Source organism: Pipistrellus kuhlii, unplaced genomic scaffold (genome assembly GCF_014108245.1).
Source record: "Pipistrellus kuhlii isolate mPipKuh1 unplaced genomic scaffold, mPipKuh1.p scaffold_m20_p_38, whole genome shotgun sequence".
Classification (NCBI taxonomy): domain Eukaryota; kingdom Metazoa; phylum Chordata; class Mammalia; order Chiroptera; family Vespertilionidae; genus Pipistrellus; species Pipistrellus kuhlii.
Genome location: NW_023425538.1, coordinates 3,067,621 through 3,092,355, shown reverse-complemented (window position 1 = coordinate 3,092,355; position 24,735 = coordinate 3,067,621). Strand labels below are relative to the sequence as shown.

General features: G+C 57.5%; 2 protein-coding genes across 6 annotated transcripts in view; one reads left to right on the top strand and one right to left on the bottom strand.

Moving 5' to 3' along the window:
• ACTN4 (actinin alpha 4) overlaps window positions 1-11,999 on the top strand; it is a 79,033-nt gene extending 67,034 nt beyond the window's left edge. For 2 of the 5 annotated variants that reach the window (XM_045570910.1, XM_045570909.1), the window contains exons 12-22: window positions 2,891-3,041; window positions 5,806-5,914; window positions 6,048-6,188; window positions 6,262-6,444; window positions 6,539-6,673; window positions 7,789-7,968; window positions 8,439-8,585; window positions 9,438-9,518; window positions 9,813-9,878; window positions 10,482-10,640; window positions 10,766-11,999. In XM_045570910.1, coding sequence (XP_045426866.1) covers window positions 2,891-3,041; window positions 5,806-5,914; window positions 6,048-6,188; window positions 6,262-6,444; window positions 6,539-6,673; window positions 7,789-7,968; window positions 8,439-8,585; window positions 9,438-9,518; window positions 9,813-9,878; window positions 10,482-10,640; window positions 10,766-10,924 — 1,511 coding nt within the window. In that variant the 3' untranslated portion in view covers window positions 10,925-11,999. The remainder of the gene's footprint in view (window positions 1-2,890; window positions 3,042-5,805; window positions 5,915-6,047; window positions 6,189-6,261; window positions 6,445-6,538; window positions 6,674-7,788; window positions 7,969-8,438; window positions 8,586-9,437; window positions 9,519-9,812; window positions 9,879-10,481; window positions 10,641-10,765) is intronic. The other 3 variants (XM_045570912.1, XM_045570911.1, XM_036408271.2) reach the window with 2 other exon arrangements.
• On the bottom strand, window positions 11,198-23,737 carry CAPN12 (calpain 12). Its single transcript, XM_036408319.2, has 21 exons — window positions 23,224-23,737; window positions 22,475-22,544; window positions 22,193-22,311; window positions 21,664-21,797; window positions 20,914-21,082; window positions 20,032-20,106; window positions 19,875-19,960; window positions 19,730-19,804; window positions 19,016-19,179; window positions 18,709-18,938; window positions 18,277-18,288; window positions 17,879-18,087; window positions 17,695-17,737; window positions 17,567-17,626; window positions 17,079-17,136; window positions 16,702-16,772; window positions 16,544-16,606; window positions 15,426-15,504; window positions 12,770-12,886; window positions 12,617-12,675; window positions 11,198-12,523 (listed from the first exon to the last, which is right to left on the bottom strand). The coding sequence occupies exons 1-21, from the start codon at window positions 23,458-23,460 to the stop codon at window positions 12,497-12,499; spliced, it is 2,157 nt and encodes a 718-aa protein (XP_036264212.1). The 5' UTR covers window positions 23,461-23,737; the 3' UTR covers window positions 11,198-12,496.
• Window positions 23,738-24,735: the final 998 nt, after the last annotated feature.

Genomic DNA, 24,735 nt, shown 5'->3' with positions numbered 1-24,735 from the left:
CTGTTCCTGTCCACTCTGCAGGGCTGGGGGACAGGTTCTTCCATCCCTGGCAGCCTGTGCGCAGACAGCCTGCCTCTGCCCTCCACACCCTTTGTGACCGAGGACCTCACGCTGTACGGGTCTGTTCCCCAGGAGGGCCCTTACAGGCAAAGGCCTGGAGCCGCCTCCTGAGCCACAAAGCTTCTCACTGACTGCAGCCCCAAGAGCCTCCTTCCAAGGGGCCTGGGCCTCTGCAGGATGGCTTCTGCAGCCTTCAAGCCCTCCAAGGGCAGGATGGTCTCGGTGAGGGCAGGCCTCCTGTTTCTCAGCTCTGCAGCTGCCTGTTCCCTTAGATCAGGATGTGGAATTCTGTCATGCCTCTGGCCCTCAGTCAGGACCCACACTATGGTTGGGATTCCAGATACCAGGGGCCTAAAAGCCTTCAGGAAACAGCCAGTGCCTAGAAAAGCTGAGAACCATCCATAGGACTCCCACCCTCCTTCCTTCCCAAGTGTCTCTGCCTTCCTGCTATTACCAAACTCAGGGGTTCACCCACTGCCACCACTCTGCCCAGCTGATTTCACATTTTTTTGCATTGCTCGTGGTGATTTTTCATCCCTCCCAGACCCACAGTTAACCATGAGATAGATCTTCATTAATCTCAGGGGAGCTCTTCTTGTCCCCCTCCCAGCTGTTTGTCAGGCAGCCCTAGTACTGGCTAGAAGCTAAGACCTACCCAGAGGCCCCACCCCAACAGCATGGGAACTCTGTGATCTGCAGTCCTGGGCTATTCTCCAGCTGCAGCTGCCAGATCAGAGCAATGCCCTCCTCCTCCTCCTCCAGGGAAAGAATGCAGAGGGAGATGCTACAATAGAAGGTGGGGCAAGCAAGACCTGGGCCAGAGGTATAGGCCTCCCTCATGCTATGAAGAAATGGCACCCATGGCTCTACCCCCAGCCCTGGAGGAGAGGATGTTGGCATTTACTTCATTCGTTCATTCATTCCACAAATACCTCTGAACCTCTTCCCTGTGTTCATTAGTTCATTAGTAGGTGAGGTCCCTGCCTGGGAAACTCTGAGGCCAGCAGGCGTTGGCATTTTTCACATCAGAGGGCCTTGTGAACATAGAGGATTTTACAGCACCCGCATCCCACACGTGGACTGAGATGTTTTCCCTCATTATCCACAATTTTGCATGTCATTCAACAGGTTCAGGGCATCATCCTTCTGTATATCCCTTCTAGGGCCTCTTGGCCCGTGTTATCAGCTCTATAGTCTCTTTCCTGGGCTCCAGGAAACCCTGGGAAGATGGTCTCCTGATGCCCAGGGTGTGGGTCTGATGGCCTACCAGCATTCCTCCCTGGGAGTGATGCAGGAGCTGGCCTTCATGTGAAGGCATTCAGGGGAAGTTGGCCTGATCTTGTGCCAGAGTGGACTGACTGGCTCAGTGGCCTCCACATGCCCTAACCCGTCCCCTACCTCCCCACAGGCAGGTACACAGGCACTTCAACACCTGGCCTGTGTCATGAGTCAGCCTGGAGCCCCCAGGCAGGCTGCCCACTCTCATTCTCAACACCTGCTGCCCAAAGCCTCTGTATCGCCAACATATGCAAAACAGGACAGACCAGCCTCCTGCCCGCTCTCACCATCCCTCACAGCCTATAGGGGTGTGATTGCTCCTCAGGTCTTGGGTTATCTGGGGAAAGAAACAAAATTGAGCCCAATTCCCTTTCGTGGCTGCCCCTCAGCCTGCATACAAGGTGGCCATGGCTGTGGCCCAGTCGTCCAGCGCACCCCTTGCCAGCCTGAGCTGAAACTCTGCTGAGGCAGAGAAGTGCTAACCTACTATTTTGGTTCCCACCCTTGGGAGAAAGCAATTTCGGGAAGGGAATTGTAAGCTTGCCTTTGTGGTTACGTGTTCTACCCCAGGGCTGGGGCGGCAGGGCCAGTGGAGTCAGTCTCCCAGGCTGTGCCTCCTGTCTGCCAACGCCAGGCCCTGTCCTCAGGGTGGCTGAGGTTACAGTGGTCCTGGCTCTGTGCCTGCCCTTCTCGAACAACACCTCACTGAGGCTTCAGGCGCCGGCGTTGGCTCCATTCCAGAGATGAGGGAATAGCTGGGAGAAACTGCCTACCTTCCCACAGCTCTGAGTCTCTGCACCTGGAGGGCAGCTGCTGGTCAGACGCGCTGGGGCCGCATTGAGGAGGGGGTCTCTGAGCTGCCACTCTAGGGGCAACCCAGAGTGGCTTACGGGAAGCAGTGCCCCCTCCCCAGCTAACCTTTTCCACCAGTTCTGCAGAACCTTACTGTGTTTCCAGGGCCACTCGAGCTTCTGTCCTGGGGCATATAATTAGCCAGGCTCCAGGTCTAATAACAGTGTTCCTCCCTTCCTTCAAAGGCCTAATGACAGGCCCTGCCTCACTGCACGTGCAAAGTCCTTAGGACAGTATGGGGCCCATAGGTATGTGCTAAGACACCCCCGCAAAGGAGCCAGCCCACAAGTGCCAGGGAGCAGGCAGAGGGGTGGTCTCCAAGAACCCTAACTGGAACACTTTCCCTTCCTCTACCCAGCCTTTTCTCCAGATCACAGTCCTCTACAGATGGTATAACAGTCCAGGTTTCCAGTCTCCCACCACTATGGACACTAAGTTTAGAACACATATGTTGAATTGGGATATCTGGCTTAGGCCCACACCACCACAGTGTCTCCCAGTCCATACAGGATTTATTTGGGCTTAGAGATCCCTGGAAAGGTCAAGGAAAAAGGTTCTGGAAGTTTCTATTCTTCATGGCACCATTCTCCGCTAGATAGGATGTTGTTCTGCCTCATTTCCTTGCCCCTGGTTGCACAGGCCTCTGGTGAACTCTTGGTGCATTGTTGTCTAAGTGCCTCCTGCCTTCTGCCCCACCCAGGGAAGGAAGCCATGCTGAAGCACCGGGACTACGAGACGGCCACCCTGTCAGACATCAAAGCCCTCATCCGCAAGCACGAGGCCTTCGAGAGCGACCTGGCTGCACATCAGGACCGCGTGGAACAGATTGCAGCTATTGCCCAGGAGCTCAAGTAAATGCGGGCTCATGGGCCCATCACTTGCTCTTCCTCCAGCACCCCACCCAGAACAGTGGTGGACTGCAACCAAGGTCATGCTGCGCCATGTCTGGAGCGGGGTCTCCCAGCCCTCTGCACCCATACCCCTCCTGCAGATGCCAGGGCCTTATGGGGTGATGTCTTCATCATTTCTTGTCTTATGAGAAACAATGCGGAATCTAGATGCTCTGACCCCTTGTCCTGATTCTTCAGGCTCTAGGGGTCCCTGGGCTCCACTTCCTTGCCTGCCACAGCAAGGAGATCCCTGGTCTCTGATAGGGTCCCTATTCCCGCTCCTCCCCAAGGGACTTGGCTGTACAGAGTGCACAGAGAGCCCATTGTTCTGCCCCTTTCCTCTCATGCTCAGAAACACTATTGTAAGGCCTTCCAGGCAGCCGGGTTCTTTGCCCTCCCTTCCCTGCCCCAGTCAGATAAACTTGTGCACACAATTAGTACACTGAGTCTCCAGAGCCAGTGAATGAGGGCCTTATTCCACCAGTGCAATGGCCATCAGCAGGGAGGACTCGGGGTGGGAGGGCCAGGCCATTACTTCATGGAAAATCCATAGGCTCTGGAGGGACAGCAGGGCTCCCAAAATAACTCTGTTCAAAAATAGGATTCTTAGCTAGAACTGCCCTTTCTACAGTCATTCCCAGAGTTCTGCTTGTTCCTACATGGCTGGAGCCAGCATGCTGTCCTGTGCTGCCCCATGCCAGGGAGGGCCAGCTTATTCCCTGACTCATTTGCTCCATATTGCCTAGTTTCTTGGGGTTCCCCGTTTGCTCACCAGAGGCAGAAGTCCTATGGGGCCTTTCTGTACTGGAATACAGGGTCCCTGCTGGGGCCTCCCCTTGGGGTCCTGCAGACTCTCCTGGGATAGAGCTCCTGCATTTGGCACACCCAGGCCAAGGACAGCAAGGCAAGGCCACACACGCAGTTTGCAGGGGTCATGGAGGGTGGCACATGAGTAGGTTTCTTAGCTGGCCGGTGAGCCCCTGGAAGCTGCTAAGAAACATTTTGAATAAATCCCAGGCCAGCCCGCTTCTCAGGCACTGGGAACTGCCATTTGAAACCCATCACCCTGACCCAGGGAACAGGCGGTCCCTGAAGCAGCTTTCTGGAGAGTGGCCCTAGAGGAGGGAGGGCGGGGGGCGCGCCTGTTTAGGGTACTGTCAGCTCCCCCGAAGATGAGTCAGAGGACCGAGAGCCAGCCAGAATGAGCCCTGATTAATGGCAATGATGGAAACTCCAAGAGCACTCGGTGCTCTGTCTGTACCTGCTCACTCAGTCTCCAGCCTGAGTCTCCAGCCTTAAATGTTGGTGTCTTCTGGCACCCATGTTACACAGGAGGACTGAGGCACAGAGGACAAGGCCACATAGCTAGGAAGCAGTCAAGGCAGGAGTGGAGCCCAGGCTGCCTGGCCCTCTGGAGCAGTGGTCACCAGCCCGTGGTCCGCGGACCACTGGTGGTCCGTGAGGTCCGAAAGGTTGGTGACCGCTGCCCTGGAGCATAGCCTTGCTCCCACTCCCTCTGCTAGCCTTGCCTGCTCCCTCCTGCCCCTGTATCCAGGCAGGTGACACAACCATCTGGTCCCCATGTCCTATTCCTTCCCTGCTCTCCACCCCTCACCAGTTCACCAAGATTTTTGCCTCTATACCAATTCCCTAGTGCTTTACTACTAAGAGTATCCAAGTGTCTGGACCATAGGAGATGGGAATACTGGAGCTGATGGGGGATTTTGGGGGGGGCAGGGAGCATGTGGAGGGCTTGGGACCAGTAACGATTATCAGCCCAGGATTTTCAAAATCTAAATCATTTGAATAATAATACCTGTATCCTAATCAGCTTACTTTTATCTTAATTATCAATTGCTTAGAATTAAATTGCAGGCTAGTTTTATCGGTGTGTATGGTGTGTGTGTGTTTAATATATATATATTTTATTGATTTCACAGAGGAAAGGGGAGGGAAGGAGAGGTAGAAACATCAATGATGAGAGAGAATCATTGATTGCCTGCCTCCTGCATGCCCCACATCGAGCCTGCAACCTGGGCATGTGCCCTGACTGAGAATCAAACCCTGACCTGGTTTATAGGTCAACACTCAACCAATGAGCCAGATTGGCTGGGCTGTTGTGTGTGTGTGTGTATGTGTTAATACCCATTAAAATAAATACACATCCTTTAATAAATAGCTGTTATTACTTTTACCTGTTAGGCGTCAAGGACTACTCTCAGCACTTCACAAGCTCTCTGCGATAACCCCACCACCTCCTCACAAACAAGAAAGCAGGATTCCCTCTCTCAGGGCCACACAAGTACAAAATCAGGGAGCCAGAATTCAGGCATAGAGAACTCAGCTCCAGAGCTCATGCTCTCTAACCAGAGTACTCTTCTCGACTTTCTTTAAGTGGGAAAGCAATACCCATACAAGCTTGGTCAAGGGCCACACTCTGTGCCCCCAACTACCTGCCCACCCATTTAGTTTATCACAGCTTAGCAGCCCATAGAGTGAGAGAGCAAGAGGAAGCCCCTGCTCACTCCTTTATCCGCTCCCCCTCCTCCACTCCTGAATTCTTCCTACCCTGGGAGGCCAGAAGTCATAGGAGTGGTGGGTGACTAATAGCCTTCAACATTGCTATCCCCTGGTACCAAGGCCTGAGACTTTAGGGGGCAGTTGGGTCCGCGTCCACCCATTACTGGCCTCTGCCAGGTCTCACCACCCTTTGCCCTGCCTACAGTGAGCTGGATTACTATGACTCCCACAATGTCAACACCCGGTGCCAGAAGATCTGCGATCAGTGGGACGCCCTTGGCTCTCTGACCCACAGTCGCAGGGAGGCCTTGGAGGTGAGGAGGGACAAAGTCAACCTGGAGCCTGCTGTACCCACTGACCCATTGGGACCTGCAGGCCCCTCCCCATCACCACTTCCTTCTTATTGACTACCTCTCTCCTCTGTCCCTGCCCCTCCCCACACACCAGAAAACAGAAAAGCAGCTGGAGACCATTGACCAGCTGCACCTGGAATACGCCAAGAGGGCAGCCCCCTTCAACAACTGGATGGAGAGTGCCATGGAGGACCTCCAGGACATGTTTATCGTCCATACCATCGAGGAGATTGAGGTCCGCTCCTACCCATCCTTCTTGTGGGACCTCTGAGGGGCTGGGTTGCACCTCACTCCTTCTTCTCTCTTAGGGTCTGATCTCAGCCCATGACCAGTTCAAGTCAACTCTGCCAGATGCCGACAGGGAACGGGAGGCCATCCTGGCCATCCACAAAGAGGCCCAGAGGATCGCCGAGAGCAACCATATCAAACTGTCAGGCAGCAACCCCTACACCACTGTCACCCCCCAGATCATCAACTCCAAATGGGAGAAGGTGGGGAGAGCCCCTCAGCAGGGCCAGGGCAGGCAGGGCCGGCCCGGTGAGGGGGCCATCACCCTGACTGCTCCTGCTCCATGCCCTTCCCCAGGTGCAGCAGCTGGTGCCCAAACGGGACCATGCCCTCCTGGAGGAGCAAAGCAAGCAGCAGTCCAATGAGCACCTCCGCCGCCAGTTCGCCAGCCAAGCCAACATCGTGGGGCCCTGGATCCAGACTAAGATGGAGGTGAGGGGCCGCTGCCCTAGCCCCAGCCCTGCTGAGCCCAGGGCGGAGTGGGGAAGAGCCCCAGTAAGCAGGAGGAATTGAGCAGGAAAGGTTGTCTGCCCCTGCTAACATCTGCTCCCAGGGCCAGCGGACATGGAGGCCTGGTGGGTGTGGGTCCCAGCTCTCAGCAGCTGGGAGCCCTGACCCTTGGGTGAGTTAGGAGGGTGGATCACTGATGTGCATGGAAGTGGCAGCACCACCCAGAGGGCTACTTGGCTGAGGAGGCAGATGGAGGTAGGTTCGAGTTTTGACTCTGCCTTTGATTGGTGCTGTGAGCTCAGGCTCAATTTAATCTTGCTCCTCGGTTTCCTCATCTCTAAAATGGGGGTGAAAGGAGTTAGTATTTCATTTGCTCCACAAATGCTGCCGTGCACTGCTCAGTGCAGGCCCTGCTGCAGGCACTGTGGTGTAGCTGTGATCAAGGTGGTCCCAGCTCAGACCCTCGCGGCATGCTCACAGTAACCCCTTGCGGCCTAGCCACAGAAGGTTTGTAATGATGCCGGTTGCAACTCTGGCCACCTCTTACTAAGTGCTCACTACCCACCAGGCTCACACTGACAGCGCAGCCTCGCTGAAACTCACTGCAGCCGGGGAAGGATATAGGCTGGTCAGCCCTGCCAGCTGCACAGCATGGCCACTGAGGCAGGCCCCCTGAGGAGCCAAGGCTCTGCCATCAGGATCTGCCTCTGCCTCTGCTTCTTACCGTGAGAAGCTGCTTTGCTGGGCCTTAGTTTCCACTTTTGTAGACAGGGCCTGTCACAGTGAGTCAAGGGTGCGTTAGACGTGTAGCACTTAGCCCAGAAACTCTCCAGTGTGGTTGCTTTTACACTGCAGCAACTGCCCTCCAGGCCACCCACACCCCCCACCTGCCCCAGCTGTCCCTGGCCATCGCCTTGTCCACATCACTTCTAACCCTGTGTTTCCCAGCGTGGGACAGGGAGGGACCATCACTGAGCCACAGGCCTTTTAGGAGGAAGGACCTGGTAGGGAGGCCACCAGCAACAGGGATCTCTGGGTGGCTGGCTGTGGCCGAGGGTCTGCCAGCCCCACCTCCAGTGGCACCTGGTTGTGTGCAGGAAATCGGACGCATCTCCATCGAGATGAACGGGACCCTGGAGGACCAGCTGAGCCACCTGAAGCAGTACGAGCGCAGCATTGTGGACTACAAGCCGAACCTGGACCTGCTCGAGCAGCAGCACCAGCTCATCCAGGAGGCCCTCATCTTCGACAACAAGCACACCAACTACACCATGGAGGTATGTTATACCCCACCGGGCCCCTGCACCTCATCTGTAGCATGGAAGAGCCCTATGTAGTCCCATAGGAAAGGCGCTTGCGGCTTCCTCTGTCTCTTATCCTGACTGAAAAGACTAGATCAGAATGTTTACACATTTTTTAATATTATTTCCCTAACACTGCTCCCTACACCCACCATGACAACACATCTCAGGACAAGCTCCCAAGAGAGCTGGGAGGGTAGGACCAGCCCCCGCTGTGGCCTCAGCACTGAGTCCTCACTTGAGAACACAGATCCAGCCAGTGTGTGCCAGCATCTGTGTGTGCCAGCTCTCTGCGGCCGGTCACACTGTCAGGGCTGCTTATCATCCATGCTATACACCCCCCCAGACGGGGAGAACCCAGTTCCAAGTGTCCCTCAGCTGCAGCTGTGGTGGTCGAAGCACACCCACCAGCCCGGCCTGCAGTCACGCCCTCCCTTCTCCCTCAGCACATCCGAGTGGGCTGGGAGCAGCTGCTCACCACCATTGCCCGCACCATCAACGAGATTGAGAACCAAATCCTCACCCGAGATGCCAAGGGCATCAGCCAGGAGCAGATGCAGGAGTTCCGGGCATCCTTCAACCACTTTGACAAGGTGAGCAACTCCGCCTGCCCCTTGGCACCTTCCCTCCCTGCCGTCACCATTGTCACTGTCCCATCATCTTGCCCCCTCTGTCTTTGTATCTGTCAGTTCATTCACATCACAGTTACTACGTATCAGCCGCCGCTCACAGGGCTTGGCAGGGCCTCAGCCACGGAAGGTGGTGCAGACGGGCACACTGTACCCACGTCAGGAGCAGTTTCCCTTAGGAATAAAAGGGGGTCCTGAGCCCCACTTCACCAACCTGCCCAGGAGACCTTGGGTCAGACAGCCCGAGCACACCCGAGAGTTGAGACCTGACCCGTGAATCTGGTTTACGCAGACACACAGTGTTCTTCAAATCCAGATTTGGTCTGGCAGCCCCTTTGGAAGGGCCTGAGTGCCAGTGTTTCCCCCAGTCCCTCTCCGCTGCTGGGCCTGATGTGTCATCTGCCTGCTTTCCCTCACGGTGAGGAGGGTGCAGTCTCAGCCCTGCACCATCAAGCAGGACCCTGAGGCCTCACACAGGGTAGAGTGCAGTCCCTTTTCTCCCACCCAGACCCCCTCTGAGTCCTGGGACTCAGTCCTCGATTCTGCACCATTCAGCTCCCCACCCCGCTCTAGCCCCAAGGACGTGGGAAGAAGCCTCTGACTGCCCTCCAGGCCACCCCCACCCCCACCTGCCCCAGCTGTCCCTGGCCATCGCCTTGTCCACATCACTTCTAACTCTGTGTTTCCCTCCTCCATGTGTGTCTCCCCCGGCCCCCGGCCCTCGGCCCTCTGCATGTAACCCTGGCCCCTCTCCCACCTCTGTGCCGGCCTGCTTTTCACACCGCCCCTTGCACACCTGCCTTTGGACACCGGCAGGACCACGGCGGGGCGCTAGGGCCAGAGGAATTCAAGGCCTGCCTCATCAGCCTGGGCTACGACGTGGAGAATGACCGGCAGGTATGCGCCCCCTGGGCCCCAGCAGACCGTGACATTAACTGCTCTTCTTTCTCTCTCTCCTCTGTCTCCCCACCCTCGCCATTTCACCCCTCTTCCATATGTATACCATCTCACCCGTTCTTTTGCCTCCTTCCTACCTGTGTCTTTCTGGCCCCTTTCCCCTTACCTGGTCTCTTGGGGCCGCTTTGGTCTCCCCTGCTCCTGCCACTGTCCTGTTTCCCTGCTGTGCACATGGGGCTGCCCCTCTTGCCTACTGTGGGCCTGGCCTCCTGCTGTCCCTGCGTCCTCGAGCAGAAACAGACAGGCAGCATGGACTCCGATGACTTCAGGGCTCTGCTTATCTCCACAGGATACAGCCTGGTATGCAGCCTCTGCCTCCCTCGCTGCTGTGCCACTCCTCCTCCTCCTGCTCCTCCTCCCCTTCCTTTTCTTCCTCCTCCCTGCCCTTCCTCCTCCTCCTTTTTGTGCTACCCCAGCTAGAGTTTCCAAGTCCTCAGGGACACCCTCCACCAGATCAGTGCAGCCTCACCTCCCTCCTGCTGCATCTGCTGGAGGGCCTGAGTGCCAGTGTTTACCCCAGTCCCTCTGATGACTCCCTGAGCCTCCCACTCCCTTTCTTGGAAGTCTGCAGAGAGAGGAGGTCAGGCCTCCAGCTCTTTCCCCCTTTTCTTTCTTTTTCTTTCTTCCCCACCCTCCAGAGTTAACTTGTGAGCCTAGGGCTGAGGAGCAGCAGACCTATTTGCTCTATACACCACTCCCCACTTCCCAAAAATGTGGGAGGGGAAGCGGAGAGGGCGCTCACGGGGCAGTTGCCCGGGGAATCCAGGCCCTTGGAGGCAGGCTGACAACTTGGAGTATGCACTGGGGTTGGACCCTGCCCTCCTAGCTCGGTTCTGCTGTCCCAGCCCAGCCATCCTGCCCCACTCAATGCTGCCTGTCCCCTGCCCCACTCCTGCCTCGCAGGGGGATGCTGAGTTCAACCGCATCATGAGCGTCGTCGACCCCAACCACAGTGGCCTCGTGACATTCCAAGCCTTCATCGACTTCATGTCTAGGGAAACTACCGACACAGACACAGCCGACCAGGTCATTGCCTCCTTCAAAGTCCTGGCTGGGGACAAGGTAAGCCAGTCACCTCTGAGCACCTGGGGCTAGCAGGAAGGGGCTCTGCAGTCAGGACTGGGCATGAGGGGGTGGGGGCCAGTGTGGGGTGTAGGTGCCCCAAAGTCCTGCCCTGCCTTCCCCAGAATTTCATCACAGCCGAGGAGCTTCGGAGAGAGCTGCCCCCCGACCAGGCCGAATACTGCATCGCCCGCATGGCACCATACCAGGGCCCTGATGCGGTGCCTGGTGCCCTTGACTACAAGTCCTTCTCTACAGCCCTGTACGGCGAGAGTGACCTGTGAGCCCTGACCAAACGCCCCTCCTCACAGCCTCCAGGAGGGGCTGCGGGGCCTCCCTGGTCCTGTTCCTCTGACTCTGTATCTATGCAAAGCACTCTGTCATCCTTTCTGGGGGTGGGGCGGGTGGGCAGGGAGGGGCTGGGGCAGGCTCTCTCCTCCCTCTTTGTCAGTTGGCCAGAAGGTTCTCTCTCGTTCCCCCTGGATAGGGGTACGGGAGACTTTGGGGGTCAACACTTATGGTCTGGTAAATATATATGATGTGTTGGTTTGTTGTTGTTTTTAACTATGTGGAGGGGACAGTGGATCCCCACAGCAAACAGGTCCTCTCCCGGCCCAAGGAACGCCCACCCAGCCTGCCTCTTCCTCCTCCCGAGGTCCTGCGAGGCCTCCCACATCTAGGCCAAAGCCCTATGTGCCTTGTCCAGGAACTGCTCACACCTGTGATGGGCCCAGCAGAGGGCACCACAGCTACCAATAGGAGAGGACCCCACCCTGCTCCCTTCACCCCTCCCCTCCTTTGCGATGGCCAGGAGGTGGGGGGTGCAGCTCAGTGTCCCCTTCCACAACAGAAGAGTGGATTGGGCACCCAGCCTTCTACCCTGGCCCCAACCAGCTCCCACCTGGCTTTGTCTGGACCTGCGTCTCTCAGATTTTCTAAGGACCAAAACCAAAAAAAAACAAAACAAAAAAACCCCACAAAATCACAAAAAAAAAGCTATAAAAATTTTAAACCTTTCAGAGAATTACTATTTACTTTATTAAGTTACGGATTTATTATATAAATATATATTCACCTAGCAACATATCTTTGCCGCCTCTTGCTCTCGTAATGAAGACATAGCTGATTTGCTCCCCTCCCCCAGCCCCTTACTGATTTTTCTTTTGTCTGCCATCAGGCATGGGTCTCTGGGGACCCTCCTGAGTGGGGGGTAGGCTGCTGGCCTGGCTGCCTGTTAGTTGATGGTTTTGTTCCTTTCCCACTTCCCTTTTGTTTTATTCGGATTGATTTTTTTTTTTCTTGGTTTCTGGATAAACCACCCTTCTGGGGACAGGATAATAAAACATGTAATATTTTTAAGGAGTCTACAGTATCCTCTCTTTCTCTCCAATCTCTGTGCTCTCATTTTTAGCAGAGTGGTGATACAGCACCTCTCGCAGAGTGGGGCAGGGCCTGGGGGTGCCACAATCCCTGTTCCCATGCGTGTGTAGAATGAGAATGCTATTGGGGACCCAGTCAGGGCCAGGCACTGTTCTCAGCACACAGCCGCCTCGGGCAGCCTGTCCACGGAGGGTGCGTCGTCCCCATTAACAGGCGAGGAGAGCAGAGCATGGAGGGCAGCGGCCTGCCTCGCGTCACCAGTGGTGAGTGTGGGGCAGACCGGCTCCCAAGGCCGTGCTCAGAAGCACTGCCTGATGCCAGTGCATCTACCTCATGCCAGGCAGGGAGGTGGAGGGGCTGGGAGGCTGGTTTGGCTCAGAATCCCTTGCTGTGGAAAGGCTGGTCCAGGTGACCAGGGAAGGCAGGGCTCCTGCAGCCCTCCTGCCTCCAGCCGCAGGCACTCCCCTGCCAAGATCCTAGGAGAAGTTGGCCATCTCCATCCACTGGGTGAGAGAAGACAGTGGGCTTGAGGCAGGGGTCTCTTGGGCCTCCTGCCCCAGCCGCCTGGTGCCACTCTCCCTCCAGCTCAGGCTCACCTGTTGACGGCTCAGGCAGATGACTCCCTCGCCCCCATCCAGGTGCTGTCTACAGTGGCCTGTGCAGGGAGGGCCGGGTGAGTGCCCACCACCCAGTCCCCTGCGGTGGGAGACATGCCCCTGAGCCCAGCCCGTGCTAGGGGTGGCACTCACAGAAGATGCAGGTAAGCTGGGCCACACAGGACACGAAGCGCTCGAAGTCCACACGCAGACGGCTGTCCCGGTAGCGGCTGGTAAGGGCCTGGGTCAGCTGGTTGTTGAGGTGGAAGCCTAGAGGGAGGCTGCCTCTGAGCCTGGGCTGCCATGAACCCCACCTCAGTGTGACACCCCACCCTGACTCCTCAGGGAGACCACAGGGACCTGTTCCCAGCTCTGCCTCAACCCAGCTGTGTTGCTATGGGCCTCAGTTTCCTCGTTTGTCAAACGGGAACTGTGGCAGCCCTGACCTCATAAGGTTCTGTGAAGGTGTTCTATGTAGAAAGCGTAGTGCCGTGTCTGGCACATACCAACTGCATCAGTGTTACTCCTTTAAACACAGAATTTCTGCTAGTGGGCCCTGGAGGGTTTTTCTGTGTAGCAAAACGTCTGTTCCATATGGAGTCAGTTTCTTTATACTCCACACCAGGGGTGATTTCTAACGTTTAGAAAACATCTCTGATGAGGAACCTGAGCAGGCTTCTCAAAGCTGCAGACACTGGCTCTCCCAGATCACAGGTAACTCACAGGGACGCAGGCTGCAGTGCCCCTCTGCTGCAGGTCCAGACTTACAGTTGGAGGGTAATTATCAAGTGCCATCGCGACCTGTGCCTTGTCTGGGTGCCATGAAAGGTCTTGGGGGGAAGAAGAGACTGTCCCCTCCTGGAGGTGTGGCCTCTGGCCTTCATCTGCCCTCAGGGTGGGTGAGGGTGAGGTAGAGCAGCGTGCGCAGGGCCATGGGGAACCCAGGCAGGCAGAGGGGGTGAAAGGACCGAGAGCCCTTCAGCAGCTCTCTCTGAAATTCCTACGGTCAGCTTCCTTGACTACTTGTGGACTCTATTCTGTGGTGCCTGATGTGGGGTCCTGCCCAGGGTCTCCTGTCCTGGTGAAGTCCCTCACCTAGTTTTATCAAGGTTCACTCCTAGTGACCATGACCTGGTTACCCCGCCCCAGGGCCCCATTGTACCAAGCACATGACGCCCTCACAGACCAAACCTCCCCTCCCACTCCTCCTCTCCCCACGTAGACCTTGGCTTCTTGCCTCCTTTGTGCATGCTGTTCCCTATGCCCAGAGCACCTCTCCCTCTTGGTCCAAGGCATTCCTCCTCATCTCACTCTTCAGAAAGCCCCGTAGATAACCCAGCATGCAGCAACGAGCACCTTCTCGGCTCCCACAGTTCCCTGAGCCTCCCCACCTCCACCCTGACCACTCTGGGCTGTCACTGTCATTGGTAGCTGCTGCCTCTGGACTGGAAGCCATGGGGGGGGGGGGTCAGGAAAGGTTTTTTAGTCACCACTGAACCCCAACATCAGTCTGCCCAGAGTGTGAGCAGAGCAGGTGTTCAAGGATTCCGTGGATCAAAGATGTGACTGAATTGGAACATCTGCTTCTAGTAATCACCCATCCTGACACCCTACCTGATCCTGGGTCTCGGAGCTTGCTTGTCCCCTCCCTGGCCTTCCCCTCGCTAGACACTGCCGTCACTCCAGCCCCTGCACTCTGACCTGGACTTGCCTCTCCCTCTTCCCTTCTTATACGGAATTAAAAAGTTTTAAAGAGCCGAAGTCCTCAATGCCCCGTGGGCTCTCCTGTCTCCCCACCATCACCACCAATCTTTACTCTGACCACCACTCCCCTCCCCCACTTGGCTTCAGGCCCCTCCTTCACACCAGCCCCTCGGTGCGGGCTCACACCTCAGGGTCTTTGCACTCACTGTTCCCTCTGTCTGGAACACTTGCCCAGTGTCCCCAAAGCTCACTCCCTTCAGGTCTCTGCTCAAACCTCAGCAAGGCCTTCCCTGGCCGCCCTGTCTCAGCCCTCCCATCCCTGCATGCCCTGGAACTCACCCTGCTTTCTTTTGCCTTAGCGCTTACCACCATCTGACCGAGGTGTTCTATTTGCTGTTTGTGCCATAGAACCTCAAGAGCACGTGATCAGTTTTTTCCGCCTCGCACACCAGGCACGTACCAGGTGCTCAGTGAGACCAAGTCCAAGCTTGCACCTCCTCGTTCTCTCTCGCCATTGCTTCTGTCTTCTGGGACTTTGTTTCTCACTGTCCCTCATCTCCCCGTCTTCTCTCTGATTCCATCCCTCCCCCTCTGTCTTGGGCTCCTCTCTTTCCTTGCACATCCCTGGATCTTTGATTTCCTGTGTCTTACCCTTCACTTCACTGGGGATAAGTGGGGGCCTAGGAGTTCCTGTCTGATTTCCCTCCCCTGCCCCTTCCATACAAGGGGGTGTTGAACTCGTGCAGCCACTCTGTGTTGGAGCCACTTTACAGAAGGCAGTGGAGGCTCAAGGGGATGGACTCACATGCCCAGGGAAGGGCCCCAGGAGTAAGTCAGTAGTTAGGATTCCAGCCCAAGTTCATGGGAATACAGGACATTCTGCCACGGTGCCCCGGGGACCAGGGCCTCTCAAACACCAGCCCCTCCCTGGCCCATCACCTCTCACACCTTCCTTCCCCCACACAGGATTCTCCCTGTGGCCTCAAGGTCACAGTCCCTGCTAAGAGCTGGCAACAAGCTGAGAGGTTGGCTTTGTGGGTATTGGCAGCTGAGTGAGCTGCTAGGACTCGAAGAGGATGACTCACCCCAAGGCCTCTGTCCATACCTGCAGCGTTCAGCGCCAGCCTCAGCTCATGGGAGTTCATGGTGTCAGAGGCGTCCTGGTCAAACTTGTCGAATATGGCCTGGGTGGGAGGAATAGGTCAGTCCCTCAGACAGGCCGGGTGCCCACCCCAGCTCCCGTTCTTCCTGGCTTCGCGGCATGGGGAAGCAGCTTGGCCACTTTGGGTCTGTGTTTCCCAGTTTGTAAAACGGGTTCAATAAGAGCTGTAACAAGGTTATTGTGAGGACATGCTTAGATCACCCACAGGGAGCCTGCTGAGGGCACAACAAATGGTGGCTTGTCACCATTATTAGTATAGAGAAGCCTTAGACCATTTTCTTCTCACGGGTTTCGGGGTGGGGGAGGATCACCACCTCCCGCTGCTAGATAAGCAAAGTTACCTCCAAGGGGGGTACTGGCCTGCGATCCACAGCCAGACAGGCTGAGCTGGGCTGGGAGCTAAATCGCCAGCCCAGACCGGAGCCAGTGTTCTTTTTAAAAAAATACATATTTTATTGATTTTTTACAGAGAGGAAGGGAGAAGGATAGAGAGCCAGAAACATCGATGAGAGAGGGATATCGATCAGCTGCCCTCTGCACACACCCCACTGGGGTTGTGCTTGCAACCAAAGTACATGCCCTTGACCTGAATCAAACCTGGGACCCTTCAGTCCGCAGGCCAACGCTCTATACACTGAGCCAAACCGGTTTCGGCCCAGTGTTCTTTCTTAATGTCTAAGTTCATCAGTGGTCCTAGAGCAGGGATGGGGAATGTCCGGCCTGCAGGCCCAATAAAGGCCCTTGAAATCTTTCATTCTGGCCCTCCCAAGGCATTAGGGGTGAGTTAATTAACTGGCTAAATATAGCAGGCTAGTTTTTAAGACAATTTTATATGGCCCATGAATGATGTTATAAATGCTCAAATGGCCGTTGGCAGAAATGTTTCCCACCTCCACTCTAGATGGGCCACAGAAGGTGAAGGAGCAGGGACATCCTAGCCAGATCCCCCAGAGTTGGTGTGGGGTGGTCCCTACTCCCCTGGGGCCCTGCTAGCCCACAGAGCATCTGTGCCCTATTAGGGAGGTCTCCTTCCAGGAGGTGGTTCCTCCCAAGCCCCTTACCTGCCACTCCTGGAGGTGGCCCCAGAGCCGCTGGAAGTGGTGCAGGGCCAGGCCTCTGCCGTGCTGGAGAGGGACATCTGGGTCAGTCAGTGTCCCCAGAAGGGGCAGAGGTGCCAACATCACCACCCTCCCTGCCAGGCACGGCTCCCACCGTATACCCCGAAGCACTGCAGCAGCTGCTCACAGGTCCTGAGGCCGATCTCCCTGGGGGTCCAGCTGTGGGCCCTGGCTACAGGAACAAACAAAACCCCAAGCTTTCTGTGGGCTGGCATCACCGTGAGCGCTCAGGATCACCGCATCCCCATTTTATAGAAACGGGCACACAAAGGACTGCTGGTAACCCACCAGCCGGGATTTGAACCCAGACAAGGGAGTTCTGAGTGCAGCCACACTCCCTGCCTGTCCCTCAGAGGAGGGCTTATGAGTCACTGGGCAGGGCCCACGTGTGAGGAGATGCCATCACACTCCCAGCAGCATCACGGATTCCCACACACCGCACACCGGGGGCTGTGAGGACACACTGGCCCCAACTCACCAGGCTCCAGGGCAATGCTTAATACGGTCTGGAGCTGAGAGGCACTGAGCTCTTCCTCCTGGTCAGAGAGTGGGTTGTCAGGCCATTCACTCCAGCCACTCAACAAGGGGCCCTGGGCCCAGCCGAGCAACATGCTGGCGGTGCTGGGGACAGGCAAAGGCAGCCAGGCCTGCCCTCCAGAGCTCACAGCCCAGGAGGTGGTCAGGGCTGCAGTGGGGAAGCCCTGGGCTGTGGAAACCCACAGGGGCATGTGGCAGACCAGCCTGGGAGGGCCAGGAGAGCTGGCAGCGAAGGGCACTTTAGAAAGACCAGAAAGTGTGTGGGGAGGGGAGGGGAGCGAGGGATGAGAACTCCCAGACTGGGCAAAGACCCTGAGGCAGGGAAGAGCTGTGGGCATTCTGAGAGATTTGAGAGGGGTCAATCTAAAGGAAGATTAGACAGAGTAGAGGAGCAGTTTGGGGTGGAGAACCCCTCAGCCCACTCCTCACCTCTCCTGCCAGCTCCTGAAACAGCTGCTTCAACCCCAGGTCCAGGGGAATGTCGGGGGCCTGCATGGTGGGGGGAGTTTAGTTGTAGCCAAAAGGGCCCCCACAGCCACCCGGGCGCACCCCCTCACCATGAGAGCGTGCAAATCAGCGCTGATCACGTCGTCTATCTCCCTGCAATTACAGACCAGAAATGGGGAGACTGCTCACCCCGCGCCGGGGCTGGGGGCGGGCGGGTCAGGCAGGGTCCTGGGCCCTGGGGCCCTGGGCTGACCCACCGGGGCGCCCGGCGGCGAGCCCCTCCCTCCGGCTCACACGGCGGCGTGGCGGCGCTCCGAGAAGACGCGCAGCGTGAAGTCGGCCTCGTCGCCCGCGCGGGCGGCGCTCGGCACCACCAGGTAGTGGCCGGGGAACAGGCGGCAGCGGCGGCTCACGTCGCGGCGGGCGCAGAAGCGCGAGCGGTCGGCGCACAGCAGCCCTCGCAGGAGCGCGCGGCTGTGCGGGGAGTCCCAGAGGCCCAGCAGCTGGGGGGCGGGGACGCGAGGCCGTGACCGCCTAGGTCACCCCGCCCGGCCGTGCACCCATCGCAGCCCCCCAAAACGCCCGTGCAAACCCCGTCCCCCCAGCGTGCCCCTGGCCTTCCCTGCAGGTTGTCCGAGGCTTTGGGGCTAGTTCAGGGATAGAATCTGGAATCGGGGTCTCATCAGACTCACCTCCTCTGGGATCTATAAAAAGTAGGAGGAAAGGGAGTCAGGGTGGGGGTGGGGAGGCCCCTCAGCGTTCCCTCCATACCCACCCTCTTTTCTTCCCATTCTACCCTCATTAAGCCCCTGCCCTCAGCCCCTGGCCAAGCCTCTCTCTGCCGCCTCCTGGGTCCCTCCCTCTCATCTGTGCCTTCTTTGCTCCTTTTCACCTCCCTGAACCTCAGCACCCCCCCACCCCCCCTTCTCTGCCTCCTTCCTGACCCAGTCTCCCTGGCCCCCTCTGATTGCTTAGCATGTGCAAAGCCCAAACCCTGCCTCTCTGTGTGTGTCTCTCTGCCCTCACCCTCAGCTTCCCAGCCCCTCTGGGCCTTCTCGGACCCGACCCTCCAGCCCTGCCTCTCGTCTCCGTGCCCCGCCCCTCTCTTCAGCCCAGGGTCCCACCTGGAACACGTGGAAGCCCACAGTGAGGTACGTGAGACCCTGGGCCCTCAGGCACCGCCTGTTGCGCTGGATGAGTGACAGGAGGACAGTGCACTTGGGGACGCGGCCGCCGCGGGCAGGGCCCCGGGCCCACGCGGCCCCCCAACCCCCCCAGGGCCCGTCCTCATCCTCATCCTCCTCATCCGGCTCCAGCAGCGTCAGCCGGAACTGGGGGTTGGTCCAGAAGGTTTCTGGTAGAGGAGGAGGAAATGGGGTTAGCGGCTGGCCTGCCGCAGCCCCGGCTGCCCCTCAGTCTCCTCGGCCTCACCGGCGGCTGGCTGGCTCCCGCCGGAGTTGAAGCCTCGCACCCAGCGGCCTTGGAAGATGTGGGTGTGCCAGCCGCCTCCGGCCGGGCTGGGGCCCAGCACCTCCGGGCTCAGCGAGCAGATCTGGACGGTGTTGAAGTGGCAGAGGAAGTCCTGCAGCTCCATCCTGGAAGGGGCCGGAGTCACCTCTGCCCATCCCCCAATCTCAAGGCCCCCCACTTCCTCAGTACTGGCACGCACCCTGCAGCTTCCAGAATGACCCCCAAATTCCTGAACCCTCCAGCCCCAGGCCCAGCCAACTTCCCTCCTTGGGGATGCAGCCGTGGTTGGGGAGTGCTCCTCCAGCTCCCCCAAATTTCTAAGTCCTCATAAATGCCCCACAAATAGCTAAGATCCATCAACTTCCCTCATTGTCCAATTGTTTTCGGCCCACAAATATCAAGACCCTCAGACTCTCAATTACCAACAAATGTCCCTCAGCCCCTCAATGTTGCCAAATCTCAAAAAATGCCCCTCAACCTCCCAGAGGTTACTATGCCTCCCAGTCTCCCTAATATTATTACTAATTCATCCTCAGCTCCCCAGCTGGAAGCCCACCCCAATCACCGCTCACAGGGACAGCTCCTCCCGTTAGGACACCCTCCCCAGGAGCCTCGCCATGTCCCTTTAAGCAGGACCAGCCCCTCCCTGCGCCCCGCCAGGCTTCTCCTACTCACCAGAACTCACCGTCCTCCTTCTTCACCAGCAGGGCATCTCGCCACTCAGGGGGGAGCATGTCCCAGCGTGGGCAGCTGGGGAGACCAGGGTGTGAGGGATGGGCAGGTGGGGCCAAGCCCTCCCACCACCACAGAGCCATCCCACCTGTCGCTCCAGGGCCCGGTCCACTCCACACGGCCCCAGGGGTTCCGCAGCCGCAGCAGCCGCACCTTGGTGAAGCCCAGGGACATCTGAGGGCGACAGTGTCAGTGGGGGCCAGCGCCCGGACGCCCTCTGCCAGCCCACCCCTGGGGTTGCTCACCTTGTGCGTACCCGTGACGGAATATGCATGTCCCTTCACCAGCCCATCTTCTGTACGGTACTCGCCCTGAGTGCTCTGGGCAAAGGACAGGATGGTGAGGCCGCATTGAGGTCAGGACCCTCCCTCTCCTCTGTGCCTTCTCTGCTCCTTGTCCCATCAGAGGGTCCCATGTGACTGGGTGTGTGGCTGGGACTTGGGGCTGCAGCCGGGGATTGGGGAGTGCTCCTCTCAGAGCACCAACCGAATAGCCCAGGCTCCGAGGGGCGGCAGGAGTTGGTGAGTGAAGGGTGTGAGGAAGCAGAGAGGGAGATGGAGACAAGAGACAAAACAGATGGAAGGAGAGAGAAGATGAAGATTAGTCAGGCAGAGAGAAAGAGGCAGAGAAACATAAAAGACAAAGCAAGTGGGTCACTGAGCACAGGGTTACATACATGGATGAATCAATGAGTTAGACTGACTCAGTGAGTGAATGAGCATGTAATTGGCTCACAGATGAACATAGGACCAAGGCTGAGCCCATGAATATCTATCTTGGGCTTTTGCTGAGATTCTCAAAAGAGGTACTTTTCTTTCTTAACTCTGGGGTGGTGGGAGGTAATTGTGGGAGCCTCTTTTGGGTCCATGAAGGGAAAGCCTGCCTGAAAGTGAAGCTAACCCAGAAATAGAACCAGGGATAGAAAAACACATTCACAATGTCTGCTGAGCACCTGGATCCAGCTGTGCCTGAAGCTCATGCATTATGAGAGCAAATAAACATCCTTCCACCTTGCTCGTGTTTGGTTTGTGAAAGAGAATGCGCCCCCAGTGACAGGAGGACATGGAATGCCTCCCCCCCCCCCCGTGCACAGTGCTGGGGCTCTCACGGGAGGCCGGCTCTCTCACCACGGCAGTGGCCCCCACGAGGGACTCCTTGGCCAGGGCGTGGCGCAGGGCCGAGAAGAGGCCCGCGATGTCTTGTCTCAGGTAGAGCACCTCGCCCACACCACCTGTGAAGTCCACGAAAGCCTCGTTCATGTGGCCGCCTCGCATCGCCTCATAGGAGCCGTGGAGCCTGTGGGAGCAGGTCTGGCATGGGGGTGCCTGAGGCGTGTGCGAGCATCTCTGTCCCAGGGTGTGGGGTCCCAGGGGCTATTCCGAAAATGTGCGGACTCTGAGGTGGGGACCGTGGAGCCTTTGGTTCCTGGGTCACCAGGACAGAGTGATCTAGGGTCTCAAGAGAGCTCAGTCAGAAGGAGTCTCTGGGAGATCGATGTCTCCTTTTGGGGTAATCCCCACTGGGTTGTCAGGGATTTCAGATGCACAAGATGGGGAAAGGCGAAGGTTTGAGGGTCCCCGGTCTTACACCCAGTATTTTGGAGAGTGCTTTGGATTTCTAGTGGATCGGGAGAGACTGTCTGCGATTATAGGTCTCCCCAGGGGCCTGTAAGGGGCCTGGTTGGTGGGTCTCTAAGAATGTTCTGAGTGACCGGTGGGGGAGGAAGGAGTTACGGTGTGGAGGGCTTCAGGGAGGTGTGCATTGGGCCCCCGGGCTGTGACTTGGTCTGGAGCCCTCAGCAGGGCATCTAGGAGATCCCAGAAGTGGAGGGGCTCGGGGTCTCCTGAGGCTGGGATGTCGGGTTGGGGGGTCCTTACTTAGCATAGGCCTTCTCCAGAAGGGGGGCCCAGAACTCGTTCCGCTGCTCCGAGCGCACAAACATCAGCTTCCCCTCGCGCACGGGCAGCCTGTCGTCCACCACGACGTCCACCCAGCAGCCGAACTGCCAGAGCTGGTGGGAGGGACAGGCCCGCTCAGCGCCTGCCCCACCCGCCCAGCCCGACCCTGACCTCGCTGTACCTGTCCCAAAGTCCAGCCCCAGCCGAAACCGGTGTGGCTCAGTGGATAGAGCGTCGGCCTGCGGACTCAAGGGTCCCAGGTTCGATTCCAGTCAAGGGCATGTACCTTGGTTGTGGGCACATCCCTAGTAGGGAGTGTGCAGGAGGCAGCTGATTAATGTTTCTCTCTCATTAATATTTCTAACTCTCTATCTCTCTCCCTTCCTATCTGTAAAAGATCAATAAAATATATACAAAACAAAACAAAATTCCAGCCCCAACGAAACAATGTCACCTAGGAAACCAGTCGCCTGGGGGAGCAGGTGTGAGCAGAGGAGCCGAGCTTTACCTGGAAGTGGAAGACACCGGCATAGTGGTCCCGGAAACCCTGTCCAGGGGGCACCACTCGGCACAAGAGTCTGGGGTGCAGAGTGAGGGAGGCGGCGGCGGCGAGAAACCAACAGTTACCTTGGAGGAGAGAAGGCTAAGGCCCAGGGAGAGGAGGGAGGAGGGGGAGCTGAGGGCGGGGGGGGGGGCTAGAAGGCGGGGAGGGGGAGATGGAGGGCAGAGGTGTCAGGGTCCCAACTGCATCCTGCAGGATCTGGGACTTAAGTGAGTTCCGTGGTCTCACCCAGTTTCCCCTGGCAAACGTCTGTCCGGCTCATGTCCTCACAGATGAACTGGGGCTCAGCACAGAACTCCTGGGGGGATGGGGATCCAGGCCTCAGCCAGGAAAGGGAGGGAAGGAGCAGCCGGGAGTCAGGCGCCTGGGTCCCCTCCTGCCTCATCGCTCCAGAGTAACGAGCGTCTCCAACCCCGCGAGAGGCTTGTAAAGCCTTTGGGCACGCGGTAGGCTTCTCCGGATTCCTGGACCCAGAGTGGCTGAGCCTGCTCTGAGCTGGTCCCACCGTGATCCTTCCTCCCTCAGGCCCAGGAGTCCAGGCCCCAGCCCTCCTCCCTCAGACCCGGGAGTCCAGGCCCCAGCCCTCCTCCCTCAGACCCGGGAGTCCAGGCCCCAGCCCTCCTCCCTCAGACCCAGGAGTCCAGGCCCCAGCCCTCCACCCTCAGGCCCAGGAGTCCAACCCCCAGCCCTCCTCCCTCAGGCCCAGGAGTCCAGGCCCCCAGCCCTCCTCCCTCAGGCCCAGGAGTCCAACCCCCAGCCCTCCACCCTCAGGCCCAGGAGTCCAACCCCCAGCCCTCCTCCCTCAGGCCCAGGAGTCCAGGCTCCCAGCCCTCCTCCCTCAGACCCGGGAGTCCAGGCCCCAGCCCTCCTCCCTCAGACCCAGGAGTCCAGGCCCCAGCCCTCCTCCCTCAGGCCCAGGAGTCCAGGCCTCAGTCCTCCTCCCTCAGAGCCAGCCCCAGCCCCCAGCCACACTTTACATGGGGCCGCATCCATTCCACTCCTTTGGCCTTCTCTGAGTCCGGCCCCAGATGGTCATAGCCAAGGGCATCAGGGCCAGCTGGGAAGTAGGGATCGCGGAACAGGATCCCCTCATTCAGGCAGGCTGCTTGGATTGCCTCGTAGCTCTGGCCTCTAAAAAGCTTCGGGCCCTGGGCTCCAGGTCCTGCCTCCTCGTCCACCAGCTGGATGGTGACCTTCCCACTGCCGCACGCCATCTGGACACTCCGGGCTCCCAGGCTGGCCCCGGCCTTTAACCTCCTGAGTCACGGAGGTGGGGCTTCCCCGTCAGCTGGGCCCCACGGGGGTCTTTACGCAGAGGGAAGCCTTCCCTCATTGGCACTAATTGATGGTTTGGGTGAGGGGAGCTCGGACGCCTCCTCAGTGGTTTCCTTCCGGGGAGTGGGGCCTTCAGTTGTGGCTGGGAGAGCAGCTTAATGGGCTTGGCCGCACCAGGAGAGGAGGGCAGAGCCGAGGGAGGACCGGCTGCCCATGTGGGAGTTCCTAGAAGGAGGTCAGTGTGTCTCCTGCTGTGCCTGACTCTCCCTCTCTCCATCTGACCTTTTCTCTCTGCCTGACATCATATCTCTTCTCCATCTCAGCCCCACTCCGTCCATCACTCTCATCTCCTTCGGTCTTAGTTTTTCATTCGTCTTTGTCTGTATCCCTCTCCTTCTTTTAAACACTGGTTTTCTTTATTTTTAAAAATACACTTTTATTGATTTCAGAGAGGAAGGGGGAGAGAGAGAGAGAGAAACATCAATGATGAGAGAGAATCATTGATTGGCTGCCTCCTGCATGCCCGCTACTAGGGATCAAGACACTTGAATAACACCTCTTTCCATTTTTTTTTTTTTTTGTTGTTCTTTTCTTTTCTTTCTTTTAAAAAAAAATATTTTTATTGATTTTTTACAGAGAGGAAGGGAGGGAAAGAGAGAGAGAGAGAGCTAGAAACGTCGATGAGAGAGAAACATTGACCAGCTGCCTCCTGCACATCCCCTACTGGGGATGTGCCCGCAACCAACGTACATGCCCCTGACCGGAATCGAACTTGGGACCTTTCAGTCCGCAGACCGATGCTCTACCACTGAGCCAAACCGGTTTCGGCTCTTTTTTTTAATTTTTATATATTTTATTGATTTTTTACAGACAGTAAGGGAGAGGGAATAGAGACCTAGAAACATCGATGAGAGAGAAACATCGACCAGCTGCCTCCTGCACACCCCCTACTGGGGATGTGTCTGCAACCAATGTACATGCCTTTGACCGGAATCAAACCTGGGACCTTTCAGTCCGCAGACCGACGCTCTATCCATTGAGCCAAACCAGTTTTGGCACCTCTTTCCCTTTTCACCAGCATGTGCCCTTGACTAGAATAGAACCCGGAACCCTTCAGTCTGCAGGCTGATGCTCTATCCACTGAGCCACACCTAGCTGGTGTCTGTTTCTCACTGTGCCTATCTTGTGCATGCCTCACTGTCGGTGCCTCTTCA